Genomic DNA, 26,094 nt, shown 5'->3' on the forward strand with positions numbered 1-26,094 from the left:
TCGGGACCGATTTCGGACTCCCGCGCTGCGCGAGCGAGACAGCTGGCGGGTTGGGCGGAGGCCCAGGGCCTTTGCGACGCCTGGAGGCTTTGGCATCCTCACGACCGTCAATACACCCACACTTCAGCCGCTCACCACTCTCACGCTCGTATTGATATGATTTTTGTCCCCCCCACCGAGTGCGGAAGCGTCCAGGATGTCCGCATCCTTCCCAGGGGCATCTCGGACCACTCACCAGTCCTCCTGGGTCTGGGCCCCCCGCCTCACATGGCCAGGCCGGTGTGGAGGTTCAACGCCTGGTTCCTCCAGGACAAGACAGTGCGCGAGGCGGTTGGCACTGAACTCGCTCATTACTATGGTGCCAATGAGGGTTCTGTCTCGTCGGCAGGCACCCTTTGGGAGGCCTGCAAGGCAACCATCAGGGGGGCGGCCAAGGCACAGGTGGTGCGGCACCGCCAGACACAGCTGCAGCAGCTCACTGCTTGCGAGGCCCGGGCGTTGCGGCTGGAGCGGTCGCTCTCCGAGCATGACGACCCGGCGGTGGACCGACAGTTGCGGCTCCTTCGTCAGGAGATTTGTCAGCGGTCCCTTGAGGCGGCCAAGCTTCTTTGGCAGTCCTCGGTGGCGAGGGTGTACGGCTGGGGTGACAAGAACGGCGCACTGTTGCACCGCCTGGCCACTTACCCCAGGGCATCGCGCATCATTCCGGCGATTGCCGACTCTTCGGGGGTGCTCCAGTCCTCCGCCGTGGCGATGTCAGAGGCATTTGCCCAATTCTATTCCCAGCTCTACCGAGCGCGTGCGCCGGACCTTTCTCTGGACGCCCTGCTCGCGGCCGGGAGCACCTGCCTGGCCAGGCTTCGGCCGGACGAAATGGAGGGCCTGGAGGCGCCCATCTCCGTCGAGGAGATCGGGGAGGCTATCGGGCGTACGTCAACGGGGAAGACGCCGGGACCGGACGGTTTTCCCCAGGAATTCTTTGCGGCCTACAGGGACACCCTGGTCCCGCGGCTGAGAGCTCACTATGCGGAGGCGCTGGAGAAGGGTTCTTTCCCCTTGGAATCCGACCTGGCCACGATTGTGGTTTTGCCCAAATCCACGCCGCCGCCCACTGATAGAGCGGCCTACCGCCCAATTTCACTCATCAACACTGATGTGAAACTCTACGCGGCGGTCCTGGCCCAACGACTTAAGCCCATGTTGTCCACCTTGGTCCACCCGGATCAATGTGGCTTCATGCCCGCTCGGGGCACGCGCCACTGTCTGCGCCGTCTCCATGTGGCTCTGGCCCATCACCATCGACTGACCCCGTACCTCGCTCTACTCCTCGTTGACTTCGAAAAGGCTTTCGATTCGGTGGGGTGGACCTATCTCTTCGACGTCCTGTCCCACATGGGCTTTGGCCCCCGGTTCATGGGGATGGTGCGAGTCCTCTATGCCCGGCCCCGTGCCAGGGTGCTGGTCAATGGTGCGTTGTCAAGGCCCTTCCGGATTGGCCGGGGGACGAGGCAGGGTTGCCCATTGTCGCCCCTTCTCTTCGCTCTGGCGATGGAACCTCTGGCTGCCTTGATTAGATCTGATCCCCTCCTTCGGGGGTGGGAGTGGCCCGGCCTGGCAGCCGACAAAATCGCCCTCTATGCGGACGATGTCCTACTCTACCTGGGGGACCCGGCGCGCTCCGGACCACGCGCACTATCCATTCTGCGCCGCTTCGGCCAGGCGTCGGGTCTCTCCCTCAACCCGCGGAAGTCGGTTCTGGTGCCGTTGCACCCCTCCAGGGAATGCTTTGACTGGCAGGAGACCATCCCTCTGCGTCGCTTATCATTTCAGTACCTGGGCATCTGGGTCTCCCTCCTCCCGGAGCTAAGTTGGGCGCTCAACGTCTCCCCCCTGGTCAAGAGAGCCAAGGTCGATCTGGCGCGGTGGCAGCAGCTGCCCCTCAACCCGCTGGGAAGGGTCGCTCTCTACAAAATGATGATCCTTCCCCGGTTTCTGTATGTTTTGCAAAACACCCCCCTCTCCTTTCCGCGCCCGTGGTTCCGCGAGCTCGACGGGATGGTGACGAGATTTCTCTGGGGCGAGGGGAGGCGACGGCTGGCTCTGTCGACGTGCCGCATTCCCACCTTTGACGGGGGCCTGGGCATGTCTGATCTCTACCTCTACTACATGGCCACCCGCCTCCTGGTCATTCACGACTGGTTTGGAGGGGGTTGGTCCGATCCGGCCTACAGGGTGGAACTTAACGGCTTGGGCTTCTCCGACATCCAAGACCGCCTGTACGGCGCCCCCATCCCTGCTTCTTGCCCGGACATCACCAGGGCTGTGTTCCTGTCCTGGAGAGCGGCGCTCCGCCTCACCCGATGGACGGGACGGTTGACACGGGTCACTCCCCTGTGGCACGGGACGTGGCTGCGGGAGGTCACAAAGCTGGAAGGCTTCAAATCATGGGATCTTATCGGCATTTCCCAGCTGGGGGACGTCTGGCGGGGAGGGCGGATGTGTTCCTTTTCGGAGCTGCAAGCGCGTTTTTCCCTTCACTCCTCCCAATTTTACCGGTACCTCCAGCTGCGCCACGCCATACGCACCTACACACCATTGGACGTCCGGCTGCCGGATCACAGCCCTCCGGAGGCTCAGGTCCTGCTGGGCAACCTGGGGAGGGGGGGCATTTCCAGGATCTACCGCTCCCTCATTAACTGCACCCCTACATCCCTCGCGGGTCTTAAGGAGCGCTGGGAGGGATGGGTGGGTCCCCTGGACGAGGCCGACTGGCGGGACGCCCTTATGGCCCCCCGCTTGGTGACGGCCTCCGCTAAGCTACGACTCATCCAAATTTACTATCTCCACGCGGCATACCTCACACCGGCTCGCCTTCACCGTGCGGGCCTCTCCGGGGATGCGGCCTGCTCCCGCTGTGGTTCCGACCCGGCAGACTTCCTGCATATGGTGTGGTCCTGCCCGGCCCTGGAGGGGTTCTGGAGAGGTATTGAGACCGAACTTACGGAGGTCCTGGGGTGGGAGGTGCCACATGATCCGAGACACTCGCTGCTGGGCATCACAGATGGCTTAGATGGCACGCGCTCAGAGCAGCTGTTTCTCATGACGGCCTTGATGGTGGCCAAGCGCGACATTGCTGCGGCGTGGAAGCAGCCGCTGCCGCCAAGTGTGGACAAGTGGGGCGCTGGGGTGGACTGGTGCGCGGCGCAGGAACGGACTCTCTATCGGGCACGAGGATGCCCCAAGAAATACCGAAAGGTTTGGGGGAAATGGCTAGGCAACATACCTTAATGGGGCGGTTCAGGGGCTGGGGGGAGGACTCTGGGGGCGGGGGGGAGCGGGGGGTGCTTCCTAATGTAGTGCTGTGTAGTACTGATTCGGAATACCAGACTGTTTTTGTTATTGTGCTGTTTAAAACAATAAAACTTGTTTATCAAAAAAAAACACTCCCAAATCCCACAAATGGTTCGAGAAAAACTGTAGAGTGGTGAAATCAGATATGATAAAAGCCCTAAAAAGTAATGTGAAACTGGATATTACACGAGCCAGACGAGATTACACTAGAATAATTAGTACTGCAACGCTCAGTGGGAGACTAAGGTTTGGGAGAACTTGCTGGAGGCAACGAAGGGGAAGGATATTAGGATGTTCTTGCATCTGGTTACCCACAGTGGTAGTTAGGACCAAGCCCAACCAGAAAGCCATATTTCTGAGGGGGGATGAGTCAAGCATTTTACAGTTCTTCATGCAGAGCCACTGTCAGCGGAAGGCACTTATAGCAGTGGATTCCCATCTACCAGTAGAATTACTGGCAAGGAGAAACTTCACTTTACTCTTGAAGAACCCATTAATGCGCTGAATGAGCAGAAAGTGGAGAAAGCCCCAGGGCTTGAAAGAATTTCTTCGGACTTGTATTGATCCCAACCTCTGATTTGGGGTTTCTACATTCATATTCTGTCAAACACAACTGCAGGAGGAGGCCCCATTCCGGAGAAATTATCCCCTTTTTTAAAAAGGGCTCAAGACAAGTTCCAGGTCCATATTCCAGGCCGCATAAGCCTGATCGACAACGTATCAAAATTTACAGCAAACAACTCTTATAAAAACTCTGGGAATGGTTCCATTCCAACAGTGCTTTGTCACATCTACAAGCAGGCTTTAGAGCTAGCACAAGCACTGTGGACCAGATATTTGGGGTTTTTGGCTATCAAATGGAAAACTGTTGAAATGGATTGGGGGCACTACATGAAACAAAAAGCTGTGTCAATTGTCAGATTTGCGAATAGTGCTTCGACATATCCTATTGCACCAGCATTGGAAATATATAGGGCCCAAGTATGTAGAGCAGTTTTATACGAGCCTGAACTGTGGGGATATTGTAATCTTGACCCATTAGATAGAGCTGAAAACTCTTTCCTTAAACCAGTCAAGTTTGCAATGAATGCATCTTCACACAATTTGAAAGTGATTTGAGCATGTGCTTAACCAGACAGCATCCCATGCTGATTCCATCAGGACCGCCTGAACATTGCTTCCATTTAGGAAACACACCTCTTTAAAAAACTACTATATCACAATGCATTAACAGTCCCCAACAAACCACCTCTCCAATCGCTCACTGACTTTATGCTGGTCTTTGACCCTATAATCTGTGCTAATTTTACTCTGGCCTGTGTAGGTTGCAACAGCGCCAAGAGACCCTTTCGAGGGTGATTTGTTTCAGCATAACCCCTTCAGTGCCACGCCCTTTCCCCCTCCTGTGCCGGGCGTTGCACTAGTGGGTGGGGTTCATGACGAGATAGTCTCGTCATGGGCACAGCGCAACCGTGCTCCATGACGAGACTATCTCGTCATGGGCACTGAAGAGGTTAACAGATATCAATAATAATAAAAGAAATACAGTGCTCTACTGCATATAGAAATACCACATACATACATAGGATTGTCTAAGACCTTAGCCACTTCACCCACATTAGTCTCATAGTATCCCCTTCTGATGCCTCATTTTCTGCCAGAGTCTCTGTTCATGGACTCTACCATGTGAATTGGAATATAAAGTCTTTCTGCAAGTGACTGTACATGCTTTACGGAGGCAGACATTTCTGGAAAGAATTCTAAATTGCTAAGATCCTGAAAACCTTGTTCTGTGTGACAGACCCTTGTGGCATCTGAATAAGGTCTAAGCCTGAAGCAAAACGTTCTTCCATTCTCTTAAAAGATAATTGTTTAGTAACCAGTGAAACCTCAGGGAATCTGTCTCTCCTACTTAGTAATGTGACCTGGTTTTAGAAGTATCCAAAACTTGTTGAGCAGAAGACTGCAATGGAGATAATGGATCCTAAACAAAAGGTCCTAGCAATGTGAAGACCAGTGCTGGAACTGGTAGCAAAGATGCCAAGGGCAGCAATAAGCAGGATTTTCTCAGAATCGTGGTTGAGACCAGCTTCACAGCCAGGGTCATTATTGTGTTGACCAAACCAACTTGCCACACTTCTTAGTGGCTGAATTTATCATTTCAATGGGGGCTTTAGCAAAAATCGCTAAGACACTGTCCTTAAAAGCCATTCCTTAATGAAGAGTTGATTCTGGGGAACATGATTGGCTCGAGCAAAGAAGTAGACTCAGAAGAAGAGGTGAACCACTATTGTCACATCTTCCTCTTCTAACCATCGCTGAAACTTTTCAGAGACGCACCCAGAGTCACAGATCTGGGTTGAATCCATCATCATTCTTTAGCTCACTTCGCCACTTCAGTTCAGACCCAACTATGTGCAAATCAGTCTTAACCCTGTGCCTCATGGGAACAGTCCAGCCCGAACTGCCAAGCCAGGTCTTCCCTGAACCGGAAACAAGTATCCTGGGACCGGTTTCTGGGTAACACCCTTCACTTGCAATCACTTGTATTTTTTATACTGCTTCTTACAATTCTTGTAGTGTCAAGCTGAGAAGAGACTCAGACAATAAGATCTAGAATGTGTCTGAGAGTAAGTTGTTTGCCTACTGGGTGATTTAGAACATCCTTTAATGGAGTCAATCAATCTGGCTGCTCTTTCCTGAATAGCCTTTGGATTGATGTGAGCAAAAGAGTTCATAAGACTTTGGATGATATGACTCACCTAGATGCCACGGACACTCTTTGTGGGTATCACTGACCAACAATTCATGTCAACAAGTTACACAGGGCTTAAGGCCCCATGATTTAGGGAAGACTTTTCCCCAAATCCGAAATGTTACAAATAAAGACAATAAATATAAAATTTTAGATTGGGAAAAATCAACATGACTCCAGATCTAGAGTAAAAACTTCACTAACATTCATACTCTTCATACCTTACGTACATAGGTTATTTGCGGAAACACCGCATGGCAGCAATTTGGCTTTGTAGGATACCATCATAGCATCAGTGACTAGGAATGGCTTAACTATATTCCAGGTCCGTTCTGCTGCTCGGTGCAAAAGTTAATCTAAGAAATCTGCAGACTGCAGTAGCCATTACAAAAATAAAGTTTATTTTAAAAAAAAAGGTCTACCACATCTGTATCCAAGAGACTAACACATCTGCATCCAGTACAAACAGGAAAATACCAGTACCTGTCATATTTTGCGCGTTCTCACCAACTCTACAACTAACCTGTGGAATGCGGTATGCATTTAGGTTGGTTTAATCCACAGTGAAGTATGGGATGGACACAAAACATGAATTCAAGAACCCATCCTCTGATGCTTGATGAGACATTAATGTAGATCCATCAGCACGGATCAGGCTTTTAAGATGTCTCTAAATACCGTAGAGATACGTCTAAAAGTCTGAATATGCGGACTAGGTGAGGTTATCACATATGAAAATAATCATTCATTTAAACACAATAACAATGTACTTCCACAATATTTCCGAAGGTGAATATAGAAAAACGTATGACATCGACACAAACTTTTCACAGAAAAGTGACTGTAGAAACACGTACCTCTATTGCATCTTTTAAGGATCCGGCCAATAAGAAAAATGCAGCGCACTGATCAAAACGTTGCTTCCCCATTAGGGCAAATGCATTTTTCAAGGCTGCTTTGCGCCACCTATCTTCTGTGAAATTTTGGCTAAAAAACCGAGTCATCTTTTCGTCATGCTGGGACCTTAATTATCAAGATACAAAATAAATACATTTCGCCTGAAACATTTGTATTGTTGTGATTCGACATCAGAAGATATGCAAACAACTCAAATATAAAAGTCTCATAAATAGGGATTTTGTTCTTTGAAAGTTCACTTCCAGTTTTAGCTATACTTATCATGAACAGGATTTGGAGTGGTTAATTATGAAGACTTACCTAAAAAGACCCCAAACTACTGCTTTTTTCTTCATGGCCAGGTAGAAAAGGGCTGCATCTAAAGGATCATTGTTTCTCTGAAATGATGCTTTCGCAACCTACGAAAGAGCACGACAATGTCATGAGCAGAATATTCTAATCGTTAAATAGAAAAAAATCACAATACCCTTATAATCAGCAAGTCCTTCGTATGGGAGTTGATAAGTGTACATAAATAAGATGGCACTGTAAAGTAATACAACTTTGTTGGCTACCTACTAATTTTAAAATTACATTTCATGCACACTAACTAAATAGGATACACAGTAACATTCCATAGAAAACAAAATAACCAAATACCTGGACAAATTCAAATGCATTTGGAAATGTTGATCGCCTGAGATATAATCTGCATCAAAAGAGGACACTGCTTTCCAGATTATGTCCAACATTCTGGTACAGACTTACCATTTTATACCCTTTCCATTCTAGAAGTGCAACTGAAGCTTTCTACCGTCCCAAAAAACTGCTAGGTCAGTTGGACAAAGCATTATACGCAGGCAGTTAGTCAGAGCACGGCTCTTTAAGTCTACTCACTTGCTCACCCATATTTGAACAAGCATTTGCAATGCAATAGGTCTCGCATTACTGAAAGTTTGAGCTATTTGCATTGCTAACAATAATGAAACTATTATTAGCAACACCAATAGCTCAAACTTTTAGTAATGCGAGACCTATTACATTGCAAATGCTTCTGTGATTCCTGTGATTCTGGGCAAATCACTTAATCTCCACATGCCTACCAAAAATGAATGTGTCCTTGTGTAATGTAACTGTTCCTCATGTAAAGCACCCCAGTACCTCCGGGTCGAGTTCGCGCTATATAAAACTGCAAAAAAGAACCTAATATACACACTCCCCGGAGCTACATTTGGACATGCAGTTGCAGAGATGCCAATGTTTCTTAGAAGTCCTCGTGAACATAAACACTGCAGAAGGTAAAAGATAGTATTCCTCAGAACACATACAAAGCAGCTCAGACATACCACTTCGTACATTATCTAGGAGCTCATAAAAGTACCAACCACAATGGAAAACATTTAAATTCATGCTGAAAAGAAATGCTCCTATGTAATTACTAAGTCACTTACTTGTAGCATGTAACTGCCGCCCTTTACACATACAGCTCGACATGGCTTCTGCCATCTCACAACGCTCCGGCTGGAATTGATTTTGGGGAACAGGACGGGGAGATTAAATGAAGTTGAAGTCCCCCCCCCCTCCCTCCCCCCCTTGAAAGGAGCTGCGCTGATCGTTTGGCAAAGGAAACAAGCATTGGCATAGCCAATAGGTCTCGCCTTTGGGACCTTATAAGTGTTTAGCCATGCAACAGTTGCATAACTAAATACTTATAAGGTCCCAAAAGCGAGACCTATTGGCTATGCAAAGCGGCCGTGCGGCCGCGTTAGTGAAAGTGATCGGATCACTATCAAACATCAAAGCGGCCCTGCGGCCGCGAGAGTGAAAGTAATCGTGGTAAAGCGCGGCGCGCGCGCCCCCACGCACATGCACTGTAGCTCTAGGCTGGCCTGGTAGCACTTTTTGGAGCCCTCTCAATAAGTCTCGCCAGACCAGCGCATGCGCTGGGTCAGGCAAGACCTAAAAAACATGCAGAGTCGGAGATGATGGTAAAAAAGGAGCTACCAGAGCAGTGCTCTTATTTAATAAGTTATTTAATTAGATGTAGCTGCCGCCCTGCCTGGAAACTCCTTGCGACTATTTAAATGTAGAGTCCAGGGTGAAAAGTGTTGTGGGTGCTGGCAGCTAAGGGGGTGGTATGGCGCACAATAAAGTGAGTATGCTGCGTTTCAGTATTTCCACGCGCTTTTTTTTTCCCCTTTGAGCATCATTCTCTCACTTGTAATTAAATTAATTGCAGTTTAAAGGGTAGCGTGTTACCAGCCTCGTCTGCCTGCGCGATTGATAGTGACTGTCAGCGAAGAACCCCCCTCCTCTTAATCCGCTCATTTTCTATTAATCACAATTCTCTCCAATGGCTTATATGTGAGCTCAGTGGGCAAGATGAAGCATTAGTTGACAAACTCCTATAAAAGGGACGTGTCCGCAAGGTCACTTGGGTAGCTAATCACGGAGAAAGTACAGCTACATCCAATATGGCCGTCACATCTGTTTGGCTATTTAGTAGTATGTGGTCTAGTTTGTCAAATTACTCCTCCGCCTTCTCTTTAGAGCCGCAGGTGTGAGTGAGGCAGTGGCTTACGCATGCGCGAACGCTGGCAAAGCGGCAGCTGAGGCGACGAGTGGCAACATACACCGTACATACGAGCGCAGTGGCGGAAGCGGTAGTAGCTAAGGTGGCGGCTGGCAGCTCAGGGGGTGGTATGGCGCACGATGAAGTGAGTATGCAGCGTTTCAGTATTTGAACGTGTTTTTTTTCCCTTCGTGTGTCATTCTCTCACTTGTAATTAAAGTAATAGCAGTTTAAAGGGTAAGGTGTTACCAGCCACGGCTTCGTGTAACACTCGCAGACAGGAGATGTGCACGCGTATGGTGCGAGCAGAAGTTGTGATAACGCCGCGAGCCGTACACATGCACATCTCCTGTCCTCCGAATTGTCTTATAAGTAATGCATCTGACGTAAGCGCGCCGCGCCCAGACAGGAGAGGTGCACGCGTATTGTGTGAGCAGGAGTGGTGATAACACCGCGAGCCAGCCGTACGCGTGCACATGTCTTGTCCCCCTTCGACCAAGAAACCGACAACAATAGATCTCGCCAAGGCGAGCAGCGCATGCGTTGCGTCGCTAGGCGAGAACTAAAAAGGCCCCCCTTTTCTAAACAAAGATTTCCAAGCGTGGAAATGTACCAAAGTAGCAATAATAACCTAGCAATAGATGGTTTAGATTGGTGTAGAACTTTTTTTTGCTAAATGCGGAAATTATAAAGTAAAATTAGCTTATATACTATCATTCACAAACAGGTAGACAATGTATTCAAAATAAATTTCCCTTGTTTACTATAAAATAAAACAACTTGACACGATTAGAATAACTGCATGAAATGGTAAAACCAGAAGGCATTATTTACTTCAGTTCAATTTAAGACTGAATGCTAGTCACCTGCAAAACATGGATTAGAGTCAAGTAGTTCTCCACCAACATAGTGACTCCTTATTTATAAGAAGTTAAATTCAAAGGTGCGTCTCAACATAATACTCAACTTCTAAAATGTAACTGCGAAAGTCTTGGAATCAGTTAAAACAGAAAATACATATTTATGAGCCCGTACCTTTAAAGACACTCTAGCTTAATTTAAAAATCACCATTAAAAAGCAATGGGTACACTTTTGTTTAAGATGTTAATGTTATAAAGCATATCAACGAGAGAAATTCCTGTAACAATTGTGCTGTGGGGAAGTTTTCAAAGTGACTGAATCAATGCCTTAAAAAGTTTAAATGGCTATATCCGCTTACATTTGGGGTCTAATATTTAAAAGTTTCTATCTAAAAAAATTAGGTACGGTTCTACGCACAGCCCTGAATATCCCTGCCACTGCTGCCTTCAGAGCAGAACAGTAAATGTCATTAATTTGCTTGTGATGCAATGTGGATACAATTATGTCCAGCCCACAAACAAAGTCTGATGATGAAAACAAAAAAGTGTGTTTCAGTGGAGGCTTGTAGGTAACGGTCGTGGGGGTGGAGCAGGGGGATAGAAAGAAAACAAAAAAAAGACTTACCTGCTCGTTGCCGGTCTCTTCTTCGTCCTCTATGTTCTGCTGGCTCCTTGCAGCACCCAGGCTCTCCTAAGCTAATCACGATGCTGATGTCACCATGACAGCAGCCCCGTGATTGGTCAGAGCACCGTGATTTGGCACTCAGACGGGGACTGACAGCCCTTGCATGCTCTCCACCCAGGATGTGCATTACAGCCCGGTGAAGAACATGCCAAGTGTGCATGATTGTTTGGCCGTTCAAAGATGGCCAGCCAAACCGTCATGCGCACTTCATGCAACAGCAACCACTCCTCCTCCTTCAATGTCACGGGAGTGCGGCCCGCCCTGACCTGGCTGGAGGTTATTAAAAAAACTTATAAGTTACTTACCTGTAATCCTAGTTCTCTTCCAGGGGTATACTCAAAGTCATAAGCACTGAATAGTCCCGCCCACGTGCTGGGATCCCGGAGCAATAACAAAAATATATGTATATATATATATATATATATATATATATATATATATAATCTACTGGCGGTCGCCAGTAGATAGTTATAGTTAGGACCGTGTTTCCATAGGAAATCTGAAAATTCGATTTTGAATAACTTTGGCGCCGGTTGACGAAAATCCTCGCGAAATTTTCAAAACTAATGGGGCGCTCCGTTCAGCTCCTACCCTGAAAGTCTCGGGGTGATTCGTCAAGCGGGGGCCGAGAAAAAAGGGGGGTCCCAAAACACATTTTCCCCATGCATCTTTCCATAGGACCTTTAGTCGAAGGTACAGCCCGAACGGCTGAACAGAATTACTTGAAATTTGGCAGAGAGGTAGTCCTCAGGTCAGGGAAGTGCCTTTTGCATATATGGAGTCAATCTGTTCAGTAGTTCCTGAGAAAATCGCAGTTAAAGCACATAAATATCTCTAGCCGCGCACCGTGCGCCCACCCTAACGTGCGCGAGCGTAATTCTGATTGGTGGTTACATGTCAGTCAACGTTCGAATCGGTCGAAATCAGGAAGTGTCGGCCGCCATTTTGTTTGTTGTGGGTGTGAGAGTGAAAAAGAGAGGTGCCGACGCTGAAAAGGGGGCAGGGTAGAGAGTTCCTGACCCCCTAGCCTTTGTCAGGGGGTCCCTAAAGGACCCCGAAGGGTGAAAAAACATTTTTTTTTTTTTAAATTGCCATGGTGATAAATCATTAAAAAAAAGTTTTTTTAAAAATTTGCATTTAAAAAACGTACAAATTCACTTAAAAAACCATAGGTTTGACACACGTTATAGTTAGGAATTAGCATTTAAAAAACCTTGCAAATTCACTTAAAAAACCATAGGTTTCATACATGTTATAGTTAGGTGGACATTTCACTCGTAAAAAACCAATGAAATTCCACCGTTATAGTTAGTTCAGATGACTAAAACTCGCGCGACCGCCACTCTATCACAAGGATGATGTCATCAGTGATGTCATGAGTGATGCCACTGACCATGTCATCAGTGATGAAATATGTGACGTCATGAGCACTGGATTGCGGGCGCGCGAGTTATAGTTATCTGAACTAACTATAACGGTGGAATTTCATTGGTTTTTTACGAGTGACATGTCCACCTAACTATAACATGTGTGAAACCTATGGTTTTTTAAGTGATATATATATATATATATATATATATATATATATACATATATATATATACAAAGCAAAGGACGTGGCACTCTGGAACTCGTTTTAAAGCAAAAGTTTAATCCTTATCGCAACCTCCACAAACCAACGCGTTTCAGCCCTTGGCTTTTCTCACGGTTAGTGAGTCCTTTGTCTCTTTCACCCATTTATACCCACTGCTGCAATCATGCTGCATTGTGGGATTTGTAGTGAGGTGATAACAATATACACAAATTATATGTAAATAAATCATAATAGAAAATTAAATTGTGTTAGGCTTTACATTATGTCATCCTACTGACATTATTAGTATCAGTAGATCGATCTTTATCTTACATGTTTGAAAGTTACTAATTGATGTTATACATGCAAGTGAGATTAATTTATGATATTAAGTATTTAGTTGTGACTTGGTATAGTACCACTTTTAAAGTCACTCTCTTTTGCGTTCTCACTTGTTCCTTTTATATTCTTAACAAATTGATATTATAGTTCAGGACAGTCTTTGAGATTGTTTTTTATGTTCCTAGAGATGTACAAAGAGTTCCTCATCATTGTTAATGCCTTCGGGGCCTTTGTTCTGAGTCTTATTAAATATCTGGACTCCATCTGTCGCAATGATCTTGTTCGGTCTCCTCCTCTTTCTCGTGCTGGTGTCATATAAATCCCATAGTAGCACATCTTTTGCCAATCTCCATTCTTACATTTCTGCATGTGTTTCGCAGTGGCATATGTCATGTCTCTATTCTTTTACAGCACGTATGTGTTCCAGTATTCGTTTTTTTAGTGTACATGTCGTGCTGAAGTGGAAAGAGAAGCAATCAAAAAACTAACGGAGAATGAAGAAATTACAATAAAACTGGCTGACAGGGGGGGGAATATTGTAATCATGGATACATCAGAGTATATCAAAGAGGCCATGAGACAGTTGAATGATACAACTAACTATTGCAGATTGAAGACCAATCCAATCAACAAAATGACTATTCAATTAAACACACAACTGCAGAAATGGCATAATGATGGTCTTCTTAGTACCAATGAACTTACGTTCCTCATGAAGGACTTTACCCAAATACCAACCATATATTTTCTACCGAAAATACATAAAACCTTACAACAGCCACCAGGAAGACCTATTGTCTCCCCCTGCGACTCACTGTATGAAAATCTATCCGAATATGTGGACAAGTTCCTGGCCCCAATAGCCCAAAATATGAGCTCCTACATAAAGGACACAGGAGACTTTTTGAGAATCTTAAACGGCATAACTTCGAACAACAACTACCTCCTAATCACCATAGATGTAGTATCGTTATACACCTCCATCAAACATAACATAGGAATGGAAGCATGTAGTTATTTCCTGAAACAGAGAAGTATAAAGGATCTAAAACATACACAGATGCTCTTGAAGATGATAGAAATATGTCTGACCAACAATATATTTCTATTCAAGAAAGAACTATTTAGACAACAATGCGGTACTGCCATGGGCATCTCATTTTCGCCGAACTATGCGAATACTGTTATGGGATGGTGGGAAAATACAATTGCATGGTGTCCAAACTTTCAAGCAGAACTGGAACAAATTGTACTATGGGTCCGGTTCATTGACGACCTGTTTTTAATTTGGAATGGCACGGAAACAGAGTTCCAAAAATACTTTGAGAAATTGTCAATAAATAATATTGGACTATCCTTTACACATATAACCAGCAAACAAGAGATCGCATTTCTGGACACCAAAGTCTTTATAGAAAATGAACAAATACACACCACCCTATTCAGAAAAGAAACAGCACCCAATTCCCCTGAAAAAAAACATCCCATATGGCGAATTTGTACGAATGAAACGAAATTGTTCTAAAGAGGAAGATGCTGAAAAGGAAATATCAGAAACCATGGCGAGATTAAGAACTCGTGGATACAATGAAAGAACTTTGAGAAAATGTAAGGAAAAGGTTGATCAAAAATCAAGAACAGAAATTCTAATTCCAAAGACTGTAGAACACGAAAATAGAAAATAACAAGCACCGAGATTCACAACTACCTATAGTAAAGAAAGTGGTGTAATATTGAAGAAAATACAAAAATACTGGCACCTTATCTCTGGTGATGGAGACATTGGAAAAATCCTAGGCCAAAGACCTGCAGTCACATATAGGAAAACAAAGTCCTTACAAGACATGATAACAACAAATCATTTTCAGGAGAAGCCCAAAAGTAACTAGCTAGCAAATCAAACCAAAGGATTCAGGAGGTGTAATACATGCAAAGCATGTAAAATCGGAAAAAATATGAAAACCTTTGATGAAGTTGACGGGAGTGTCACTAATATTGAACAGAGCATTCTATGTACCTCCCGCTTCGTAATCTATGTGATCGAGTGCGATTGCGGTATGAAGTACATTGGCAGCACGACATGTACACTAAAAAAACGAATACTGGAACACATACGTGCTGTAAAGAATAGAGACATGACATAAGCCACTGCGAAACACATGCAGAAATGTAAGAATGGAGATTGGCAAAAGATGTGCTACTATGGGATTTATATGACACCAGCACGAGAAAGAGGAGGAGACCGAACAAGATCATTGCGACAGATGGAGTCCAGATATATAATAAGACTCAGAACAAAGGCCCCGAAAGGCATTAACAATGATGAGGAACTCTTTGTACATCTCTAGGAACATAAGAAATAATTTCAAAGACTGTCCTGAACTATAATATAAATTGGTTAAGAATATAAAAGGAACAAGTGAGAACGCAAAAGAGAGTGACTTTAAAACTGGTACTATACCAAGTCACAACTAAATACTTAATATCATAAATTAATCTCACTTGCATGTATAACATCAATTAGTAACTTTCAAACATGTAAGATAAAGATCGATCTACTGATACTAATAATGTCAGTAGGATAACATAATGTAAAGCCTAACACAATTTAATTTTCTATTATGATTTATTTACATATAATTTGTGTATATTGTTATCACCTCACTACAAATCCCACAATGCAGCATGATGGCAGCAGTGGGTATAAATGGGTGAAAGAGACAAAGGACTCACTAACCGTGAGAAAAGCCAAGGGCTGAAACGCGTTGGTTTGTGGAGGTTGCGATAAGGATTAAATTTTTGCTTTAAAACGAGTTCCAGAGTGCCACGTCCTTTGCTTTGTATATTTAAATTGGGTCTGGATCCGACCCCTACGTAGAGCACCAGCTGTTGAGCGCGCCGAGCGAATGGATCACCTTGGGTAAACATACATACATATATATATATATATATATATACATACATATTATGATTGAGCCAGCTACCTTTGGATTTAATCGTTGGATTATTCTGTACCAGTTTGTCGCGCATGTTTGGTGCCCTTCTGTTGGTAATGGACAGTTTAGCAGGGACAGTGGGGCCTAAAATGGGGTCATTTCTAATCAAAGGCCAACTACTCTGTACAATTTTGTTAATTTCAGCGTTTTGTCTACTATATCTCAATATCATCCGAAATTCTTCATTTTCGGTGCAAAGTGTGGGGTTTGGAGTGGAGATTGGTGGTTCGTTAGAGTTGATTTTAAGGAGAGCTGTTCTGTCAATCTTTGCGCATTTGGTGATAGCTGCTTCTATGCATTTTTTAGAGTAGCCACGTTCGAGGAACCTTAAGCGGCTATTGTGTTGTGCTTTTAATAGTTCCTCTTTTGTGCTACAGATTCTCTTTAACCAAATCATTTCACCATAGGGAATGCTATAAACCAAATGTATATATATATTCACTGAAAAAACCATAGGTTTCAGGGGCGTTATAGTTAGCTGGACTTTTCACTCGCAGAAAACCATTGAAATTCCCCCGTTATAGTTAGTTCAGCTAACTATAACTTGCGCGCCCGCAATGCACTGCTGATGACGTCACATATTACATTACTCATGACATGGTCAGTGACATCACTCATGACATCACTGATGACATCTCAAATGACATCACTGATGACATCACCCAGTTAATGTGTGTTTTTCTGAAAATTACATATGTTTTATATATGTATATCTCAAGGTCGATGGAAGAATAAATGGGTATATAAGTGTCTAAATGGATGATTTGTTTTTGAAAAATTGATTGTATAACTGACTGATTAAGTGTATCTTAACGAATACATGGCTTAGTGAGTAATGTTTAAATGTGTAAATATCTGTATCAGTCTCTCACTTTGTGTATAAGTGGCTGCATGGGTTGGTGAGTAGCGACATGAGTGTCTATATAGGTTATTAGTTGGTTTTTTGAGTATCAGTATGAGTGTCTGAGTGTCTGTATGGTTCGGTGGGGGGTATTACGTAGTGCATAGGTGCATGAACGAGTGACTCACTGTTTGTATGTGTTGAAGACAGCATTTGTGCAGGACTGTGTGAGTGGATGAGTGTGTGCATGGGTGTGTTAGTGAGTGATAGACTGTCTCAATAGTGTCTTTATGAGACAGGGGTGCCCCCTTTCCCCGCTCCTTTTTGCTCTGGCTCTGGAGCCCTTGGCGGCGTGGGTGCGACAGGACCCTGTGATCCGTGGCCTCAAATGGACGATGGGATGGGAGGATCGTATCTCCCTATATGCGGACGATGTTCTGCTTTACCTGGCCTCGCCGGCACGCTCCATCGCATGCCTCCTCGACATATGTGCGTCGTACGGGAAGAGGTCGGGATATGAGATCAACTGGGAGAAGTCCATCCTCTATATGCTCCGGGGCTCCCCGCCCTCCGAGGGGCTGTAATATTCTAGTGGCCCATGACGGATTCAAATATCTTGGCATATTTGTAACGGCGGATCGCGACAAATTTGTGGCTGAAAATTTAATGAAGCCCCTCCAACGGCTTCGTACCGACGTCAAACACTGGCGCGCCTTGCCCCTGACACTCCTGGGAAGGGCTTCTCTTTTCAAAATGCTTGCCCTCCCTAGATTCCTATACGTGCTACAAAATACCCCTTTCCCGGTTGCGCCCTCTTATTTCACGGCTATTAACGCGGAACTCACTCGTCTCCTATGGGAGGACAAGGCGCCGCGGATAGCTCTCCACAAGCTTACCAGTGGATGGTATGATGGCGGTATAGCCCTCCCAGATATTAAAACCTATTACTGGGCGTCGCAACTCATGATTATAAACCAATGGCTCCATGTGCCGAGTGACGATCCTGCGTACCGTATGGATAGACAACTGCTAGGGGCAGAGGGGGTGATGGGAGCCCTTTATAACCCAAAAAGAGGTCACGTCCCGGCAGGGCCCGCGGCGCACACCCTCCGGATATGGTTTGCGGCTCAGCGGACATTGGGCTGGGCGGGGAGGATTACCCGGGCTACGCCTCTCTGGGACGCGAAACAGCTTGGGGTACTGCGCACTACCAAGGGATTCCACCAGTGGGATCTTATTGGTATCTCCAGGGTCGGAGACCTCTGGAAGCGGGGAGAGGTGATTACCTTTACCCAACTGCAGGCAGACTACGACTTGGCGGATACCGAGAATTTCCGATACTTACAAATCCACCACGCACTCCGGACGGCGATTCCACCTGGGACACGGCTCCCGGAGTCATCGCCCCTGGAGGACCGGCTCCTCACGGAACATCTGACTCAAAGAGCGACGTCCCTAACATACCGGAAAATAATAAATAATCGCCCTGATCCTTTCTTGATCCTTAAGAGTAAGTGGGAGGCAGAACTCGGAGACTTAGATGAGACAGAGTGGCAGTCCGCGCTGTCATCCCCCAAAGAAGTGGGCATATCGTCCAAATTTAGGCTTGTCCAACTTAAAATTCTGCACCGCACCTACTACACCCGTACGCTCCTATTCAAATTGCAACGGGCGGAATCCCCGCAATGTCTCAGGAACTGTGGCCACGAGGGAACCTTCCTTCACACCTTATGGGAGTGCTCTGTCATAGCGCTTTATTGGAAAGGGGTGTTGCATACGCTCTCCCAGGTGACTAGAGTCCTGACGCTCCCGGAGCCTCGGCACGGTCTCCTCAATATCTGGGAACAGACGGACCACAAGAGAGTGACACAGCTCTGGGTGACGTTAGGGCTCATGCTGGCAAAACGCAATATAGCCCAGCGATGGGGATCCGGGCAGGCACCTACCCTGGCGCAATGGATCCAGGACATGGACCATGTAATGGTGGTTGAAAAAACTGAATATGTACACAGAGGGTGCCCCAAAGAATTGGTCCCAGGTGTGGGGTAGATGGAATGTGTACAGACGGAACATTTGTGAGCCCCCACTCGATACATCAGAATCTGAACTCAGTGACCAAGACTAGTTATCCCTTCGCTAACAGTGGTTGGGGATGGGAACGACTGTATGATACATTTGGAATGTCTTTATGTCTCTACTGTACCTGTGCTGAATTGTTGGAATACGTATGGAGTAATTTTCTGCTAAGCCTTACACTGGTTGAGTGGTGTTTATTTTCCTTTTTGTTTGCAAACTTAATAAAAATATTTCCCCCAAAAAAATAGTGTCTTTATGAGTAACTACATATGTTTTAAACTAGTATATGTGACTATTGGTGTATATAAGTGAGTATATGTGAGAGTGAGAGATTGAAAGAGTTCCTGTATGAATAAGTATGTGTTTCTATAAGGGATTGTTTAAAAGACTAAGTATGTGTAAGTTTCTGTAGAAGTAGGTGTGGTGGTGTGTGTATAACTGTATATGCAAGTAAATGGAGGTTTGATTCTTTATTAGCATGAGTGACTATGTGTGTGACTAACTCTATGGATGAGTGGCGTTGTGTAACAGGATGTATAGGTGTGTGAGTACATATGATGAGTGAATACATGTATGAGTGACTGTATAGGACTGTTGGTGAATGAGTGGATGTGTATGTGGATCTTAGAATTACTGAATAGGTTGTTGTAACTGGTATTGGTATGTCCATTGTTTTGAACATTGTAGTTTCTATTTTTGAATGTGTGTATCAAAGGTTATATTAGGGGAAGAGGAGGTCTGCCACTCTATCACAAGGATGATGTCATCAGTGATGTCATTAGTGATGTCATCAGCGATGTCATGAGTGATGTCACTGACCATGTCATGAGTGATGTAATATATGACGTCATCAGCAGTGCATTGCGGGCGCGCGAGTTATAGTTAGCTGAACTAACTATAACGGGGGAATTTCAATGGTTTTGTACGAGTGAAAAGTCAGCTAACTATAACGCCCCTGAAACCTATGGTTTTTTCAGTGAATTTCTAAGGTTTTTTAAATGCTAATTCCTAACTATGCCAACAGAGATAGGACATGTGAAGAAAGAAGAAAACCGCACAGAAGGAAAAAAAAGAAATGCAGAAAGAAGCAACAGAAGTCCTCAAAGACGAAGAAAAGTGCAGGAAGAAGGATAACGTGTAGAAAGAACAAACAGAAGAGCAGAAAGAAGCCTTGTTGCAAAATCATCCTGTACCCTCAACTTTTTCAGACGATACTGGTGGTAACTGAGTCTGCCTATGCGTTGGGGTCCCCCTGTGATCAGCATGACCTCTTCTGTAAGCCCCTAGTATACAATAGGGCAGGGGATTAAAACTACCTCTTAAAACGCGCCACAGGGCGTGTTTGCACACGTCACCTCAGGCCCCGTCCCCTCACTTCCCCACTGTGTTAACACGCCCTGTGGCCGTTTTAAGTTGGGAGATTAAGTCCCCTTGAATCCTGAGGGTCCCTAGGGTCCAACGAGACCACTAGGTACCTCCAGTAAGCGCCACGGAGCTGCGTTGCAGAGAGATGTAAAAAGGGGCACTGCCTAGACCACCTCTCTGCAACGCAGCGGAGTGGTGCTTACTGGAAGCACCTGGTGGGCTAGTTGGCCCCCAGGGTCCCTCAGGATTGAAAGGGAATTATTTCCCCAACTTAAAACGTGCCACAGGGCGGGTTTGCACACGTCACCTCAGGCCGTTCTGAGTTGAGAGATTAAGTCCCCTTGAATCCTAAGGGTCCCTAGGGTCAAAGTAGCCCACTAGGTACCTCCAGTAAGCGCCACAGAGCTGCGTTGCATAGAGGTGTAAAAAGGGGTGTGGCCTCAGAACACCTGTCTGCAACGCAGCTCCCTGGCGCACACTGGAGATACCTGTTGGGCTAGTTGGCCCTCAGGGACCCTCAGTATTGAAGGGGAATTAATTCCCCAACTTACAACTGGCCAGGGGGCGCGTTTGCAGAGTGCTGCAAGGAGGGGGCGTGGCCTCCAGCGCGATGCCGGTCTTTTATTTATTTTATTTTTTTAAGAAGGAGGGCTGTGTGGCCCCCCCTTCTTTTTCTAATTTACTGGCCCTGGGGACCCCATCCCCCAGGGCCTGCACCCTAATTTTTTTTGTTGAAAAAAATAAATTTGGTCCTCCCAAGGCCTTAATCGGCCCCGGGGACCCCAACCCCCGGGTCATGGCCTTTTTTTTATTTAAATTCTTTAGGAGGGGGCTGCGTTGCCCCCCTCCTCAGGCCACTTATGGCTCCGGGGACCCCATCCCCCGGGGCCAGCCTTTGTTTTTTATCATTTTAAAAATATATATATTTATAGAAACACCTAGGACATGCTGGACAAACCGTATGTACCCATCACCATGACGATTTGCGTGATATTCATTAAAAGGTGACTATGCATAGAATAAATCCACATGGAATGTATTTACACCGCTAGTGAAGCTCTGACGTGTCTGACGCCCTACCGAGCCTAATCCCGGCGCCTCCGCCGGTGGGTACTCTCCAAGTAGACACCCTTGTCGTTTATTTATACAAACATGGGTAGCTATTGACGGGCACATTTAATATACACGCACACCAAGCCATTCAAAGGGGATTCGACAAAAATTCGACCAAACTATGCAAGAAACCCCCCTCACGGTTAATAAAAAACACATCCACCGCCGGATGTGTAATACTTTTTATTTTACTCTCTGGAAAGGAGACGAACCTCACTTGAGAGTCACAGCGTGCACCTGGCTGAGCCCAATGCTGTGCTACACCCACCAGTGCCCGCCGATTGCCTCACACCTCTGTGTTGTATTCCACCAGCTAGTGCGTATGCTATGACACTCTCTAGCCCATGTGCACTGTAACACCACCCCGTGAATATGTCATGCCACACTTGCCTTCGCACGGGTTATATTGCCCCATCTAACGTGCCTTCCTCGATGTATATGTTATAACGCACAGCGCTATGCCATACATATTACAATCTGGGATCCATATCTTTGTCACAGTGCATATGCAACGTTACACTCCCCAGCACATATTTTATATTACAACTTTAGAGACTAGTTATGTTACACAACACTGCCCTGTGCATATTACACTCCACGGCGCATATCGTATAGCACGCGCTAGTGCCTGTGCTATCTCGTGCTCTCCAATGAATCTGTCATTGCGCACAATGTATTGCATATTATATTTCACGCCCCGGTTCATCTTATATCACACTTTTTGGTGCATAGTTTATACCATATACTATATCTAGTTTTAATTTTCAATCGTGCTCTCAGGACTATGTTCTATATAACACGGCGTCCACCTTCCTTTTTCACGGGCATTACATTTTGCGATGGGGGTGGAGGGTCAGGGGGAGTTTCTGCCAAGTGAGCCCGGAGTCACAGTCACAAACGTCCTCTTCTTCCTGAATAAAAGTGAGATTATGCTGCATACTTGTTCATATTTTAAGTAGTTCGCACAGACACACATTTTAAAAACAATAAAGTTCCTAATACCCACCTTCTCTGAACAGTTCGCTTGCTGCCCCATCCACCTCCTCCCTATCCTCGGTTGTCTGAATCCATGGACTAGCCTCCTCCCTCCTGCCATGCATGGTCTGATGTGCTGCCACTGCCCTCCATTTAGCATGATGTACCAGTCCACTCCTCCTGCCCTCCATTGCCCAATTCTATGGCCCATCATTGACCTCCTGCTTAGCCTCTGTGTTTAGCTTGCTGCCCCTATTCTCCTTCCCCCTGCCCTCCGATGTCTTTGTGCATGCCCCTGCTCCATCATTTTTGCCCACTATGTTCCATGCACCCTCCTTCTTGCCCATCATAGCCATTGTGCTGCCACTAACCCTCCCGCTTGCCATGCATGGTCTTCTGTGCTGCCATGGCCCCTCCCACCTTCCCTGTGTGGTCAGCTAGCTGCCCCTGACCCCCTCCCACCTTCCCTCCATGGTCTGTGTGTATGCCACCATAGTCTCATTGTTACTCTCCATGGTGTGTCTTGTTTCTAGTGCCCATCCTGCCTGACCTCCATGGACATCTTGCTGCTCCTGCCCTGCCACCTTGCCCCCAGCCCTCTGTTTCCATGTGCAGACCCCCTATTCCCTCCCTCCTGGCTTGTCTGTTCCATTGTAATGCCCCTGATCCGTCCCTCCTGCCCTTTATGGTCTGTTATGCTGCAGCTTTCTCTCCTGTCTGTCCATTATGGTCAGCTAGCTACCATTGCCTCTTTCCCATCTGTTCTCTGTTGTCCATGTGCATGGTCCTGTCCCCTCCCTATTGCTTTCTATGGATTGTTGTGCTGCACTCCCGTCCCGCATGCGCTGTGTGGTGTATTGTGCTGCTGCAAACCCTGATGCCTGCCCTGCAGGGTCAGTTTGGTGCACCTCTCCATGTCCCTCCTGTCCTCTGTTATCCGAGTCCATGTCCCTACCCCAATTCCTCCTGCCTACCATGATTCAATGTACCATACTTGCGAACATTTTGAACTTGGTAAGAGGGAGATTTTGAAAAAAAAACTGGGGTTTTGATTTTCCCCTTTGAGTTACATTGAAAAAGAGGAGATTGTAGACAGGAGACAGATCAAATAAAGCCCTTTTGAGCTTAAAAACATTGGACGTTTCCTGGCTGAAACGGGTCTGTTGGCATGTATGGTTGTACTACCACTGCCTCTTCCTTCTGCCCACAATGGTCTATTATATTGCCACAGCCTCTCTTGCCAGTCCTGTATTGTTGGTTTGTTGCCCCTGTCCCCCCTTTCCACTGCCCTCCATAGTCTGTTGTGCTGCCACTGCCCTTCCTGCCTGCCCAGTGTGGTCAAATTGTTGCCTCTGCACTCTCCTACCTGCCTTCAATTTTCAGAGTCCGTGCCCCTGGCCTCTGCCTCTCAACAGTATCCCAATGAACAACTAGATTGCTAACATTCTATATTTATTACAAAAGTGTGGAACGCCTGACGTCATCTTGATGTAATCAAAACTGTAATACCTAGAGTATTTCCTTTAGAAATTACATATATGAGAGGGTCTTATTTGCATCAAAATTATGGTTAGTGCTCTAAAAAACTAAAATGAGGACATATTTTCTGAGTTTTCAAATAGCGACAAAGAACTTTTAAATTATTTGTAATCTTTATGTTTTTGTATCCAGTTGACCACTTGATTAAATGTTGCACCTTGGCAAGAGGATGTGGTGTTACTTCCAGAGCTGCAGACTTTGCAACTGGGGAACCAGGTTGGAGTTTCTGCTTCAGTTCAACATTCTGTGATTGTGGTCAAATCACTTAATCTCCCCATGTCTACAACAAAAATGAATTTGATCTTGTGTGATGTAACCAATGCTCATGTAAAGCATTCCAATACCTGACAAGTCTGCACTATATAAAACTGCAAATACACAAAAAATAAGTGTTTTAAACACTTCTGTCATTGGGCTACATGTGGGCTACATCTGGGTGATATTTGTGCTGCATTTAGGCTCTTTTGTGTCTGGTGGGCATCATGGGAGATTTATTTGTTATGAAGTTTCCTAAATTCCTCATTTACTGCAGTCTCCTCAGTAGGAAATGTTTTCCGTTTTTTACTTTGATTCCATCAAGAAGGTATTCAGATATGTCACACATTTGCCATAAATTCTGAATGTTAGCACTCTAGTTGCTCATTAGATCACTGTAGTAAAGCTACTGCTCACCACGGAAGTCTGCTGCTGGTATTAAAAGTGCATGTTTCAGTCTGCATATCAGAATTTTTTAATGAAATAGAAGAGGATTTGAGAAGTCACTCAAAATGTGCCCTAATTTTTCTTTCTTCAGCACTAATCATAATTTCTATGGCAAAATGAAACCCTCATTGTGTTCCTTTTTAAATTAAATGTTTTAAGTGTTACCAGTTTATTCCAATCAAGATGGCTTCAGGTGTGCCATACTTTTGTCATAAGTAAGACAGTAAGCGCTCTAGTTGTTCTTAAAAACACTCTGGGACATTTTGTCATTAGGCTATACTTGGGCTACATTTGGGCTCTTTTGTCTCTGTTGGCCATCTTGGGAGATTTATTTGTTATGAAGTTTCCTAATTTCCTCATTTACTGCAGTCTCCTCAGTGGGAATACTTTCAGTTTTTTATTTTGGTTCCATCAAGAAGGCATTCAGATGTGTCACACATTTGCCATAAATTCTGAATGTTAGCACTCTAGTTGCTCATTAGATCACTGTAGTAAAACTACTGCTCACCAGGGAAGTCTGTTGCTGGTATTCAAAGTGCATGTTGCAGTCTGCATGTCAGAATTTGTTTATGAAATAGAAGAGGATTTGAGAAGTCAAAATGTGCCCTAATTTTTCTTTCTGCAGAACTAATCATAATTTCTATGGCAAAATGAACCCCCTCATTTTGTTCCTTTGTAAATTAAATGTTTTAAGTGTTACCACTTTATTCCAATCAAGATGGCTTCAGGTGTGCCATACTTTTGTCATAAGTAAGACTGTTAGCGCTCTAGTTGTTCGTTAGAACACTCTGGGACATTCTGTCATTGGGCTATACTTGGGCTACATCTGGGTGATATTTGGGCTACATTTGGGCTCTTTTGTCTCTGGTGGCCATCTTGGGAGATTTATTTGTTATGAAGTTTCCTAATTTCCTCATTTACTGCAGTCTCCTCAGTAGGAAATACTTTCAGTTTTTTACTTGGTTCCATCAAGAAGGCAATCAGATGTGTCACACATTTGTCATAAATTCTGAATGTTAGCACTCTAGTTGCTTATTAGATCACTGGATCACTGTAGTAAAGCTACTGCTCACCAGGGAAGTCTGCTGCTGGTATTGAAAGTGCATGTTTCAGTCTGCATGTCAGAAGTTTTTAATGAAATAGAAGAGGATTTGAGAAGTCACTCAAAATGTGCCCTAATTTTTCTTTCTGCAGCACTAATCATACTTTCTATGGCAAAATGAACCCCCTCATTTTGTTCCTTTTTAAATTAAATGTTTTAAGAATTACCACTTTATTCCAACCAAGATGGCTTCAGGTGTGCCATACGTTTGTCATAAGTAGGACTGTTAGCGCTCTAGTTGTTCTTTAGAACACTCTGGGAAGCTGCAGTAGAACACAAAGGAATCAACTGACAGTCTCTGCCCTTGTTGGATGTACATGTTTTACTGAGAATGTCAGACTTCATTCTC

The 26,094-nt window shown here is 45.4% G+C and overlaps 1 protein-coding gene across 3 annotated transcripts in view; it reads right to left on the reverse strand.

The window, feature by feature from the left end:
- The window catches only part of DMXL2 (Dmx like 2), a 2,034,639-nt gene that overhangs the window by 1,097,731 nt on the left and 910,814 nt on the right, over positions 1 to 26,094 (reverse strand). For all 3 annotated transcript variants that reach the window (XM_085644194.1, XM_085644192.1, XM_085644193.1), the window contains exons 21-22: positions 7,325 to 7,422; positions 6,964 to 7,129 (exon numbers count right to left, since the gene is read on the reverse strand). In XM_085644194.1, the coding sequence (XP_085500320.1) occupies positions 6,964 to 7,129; positions 7,325 to 7,422 (264 nt within the window). The remainder of the gene's footprint in view (positions 1 to 6,963; positions 7,130 to 7,324; positions 7,423 to 26,094) is intronic.

This window comes from Triturus cristatus, chromosome 3_1 (assembly GCF_964204655.1).
Source record: "Triturus cristatus chromosome 3_1, aTriCri1.1, whole genome shotgun sequence".
Classification (NCBI taxonomy): Eukaryota; Metazoa; Chordata; class Amphibia; order Caudata; family Salamandridae; genus Triturus; species Triturus cristatus.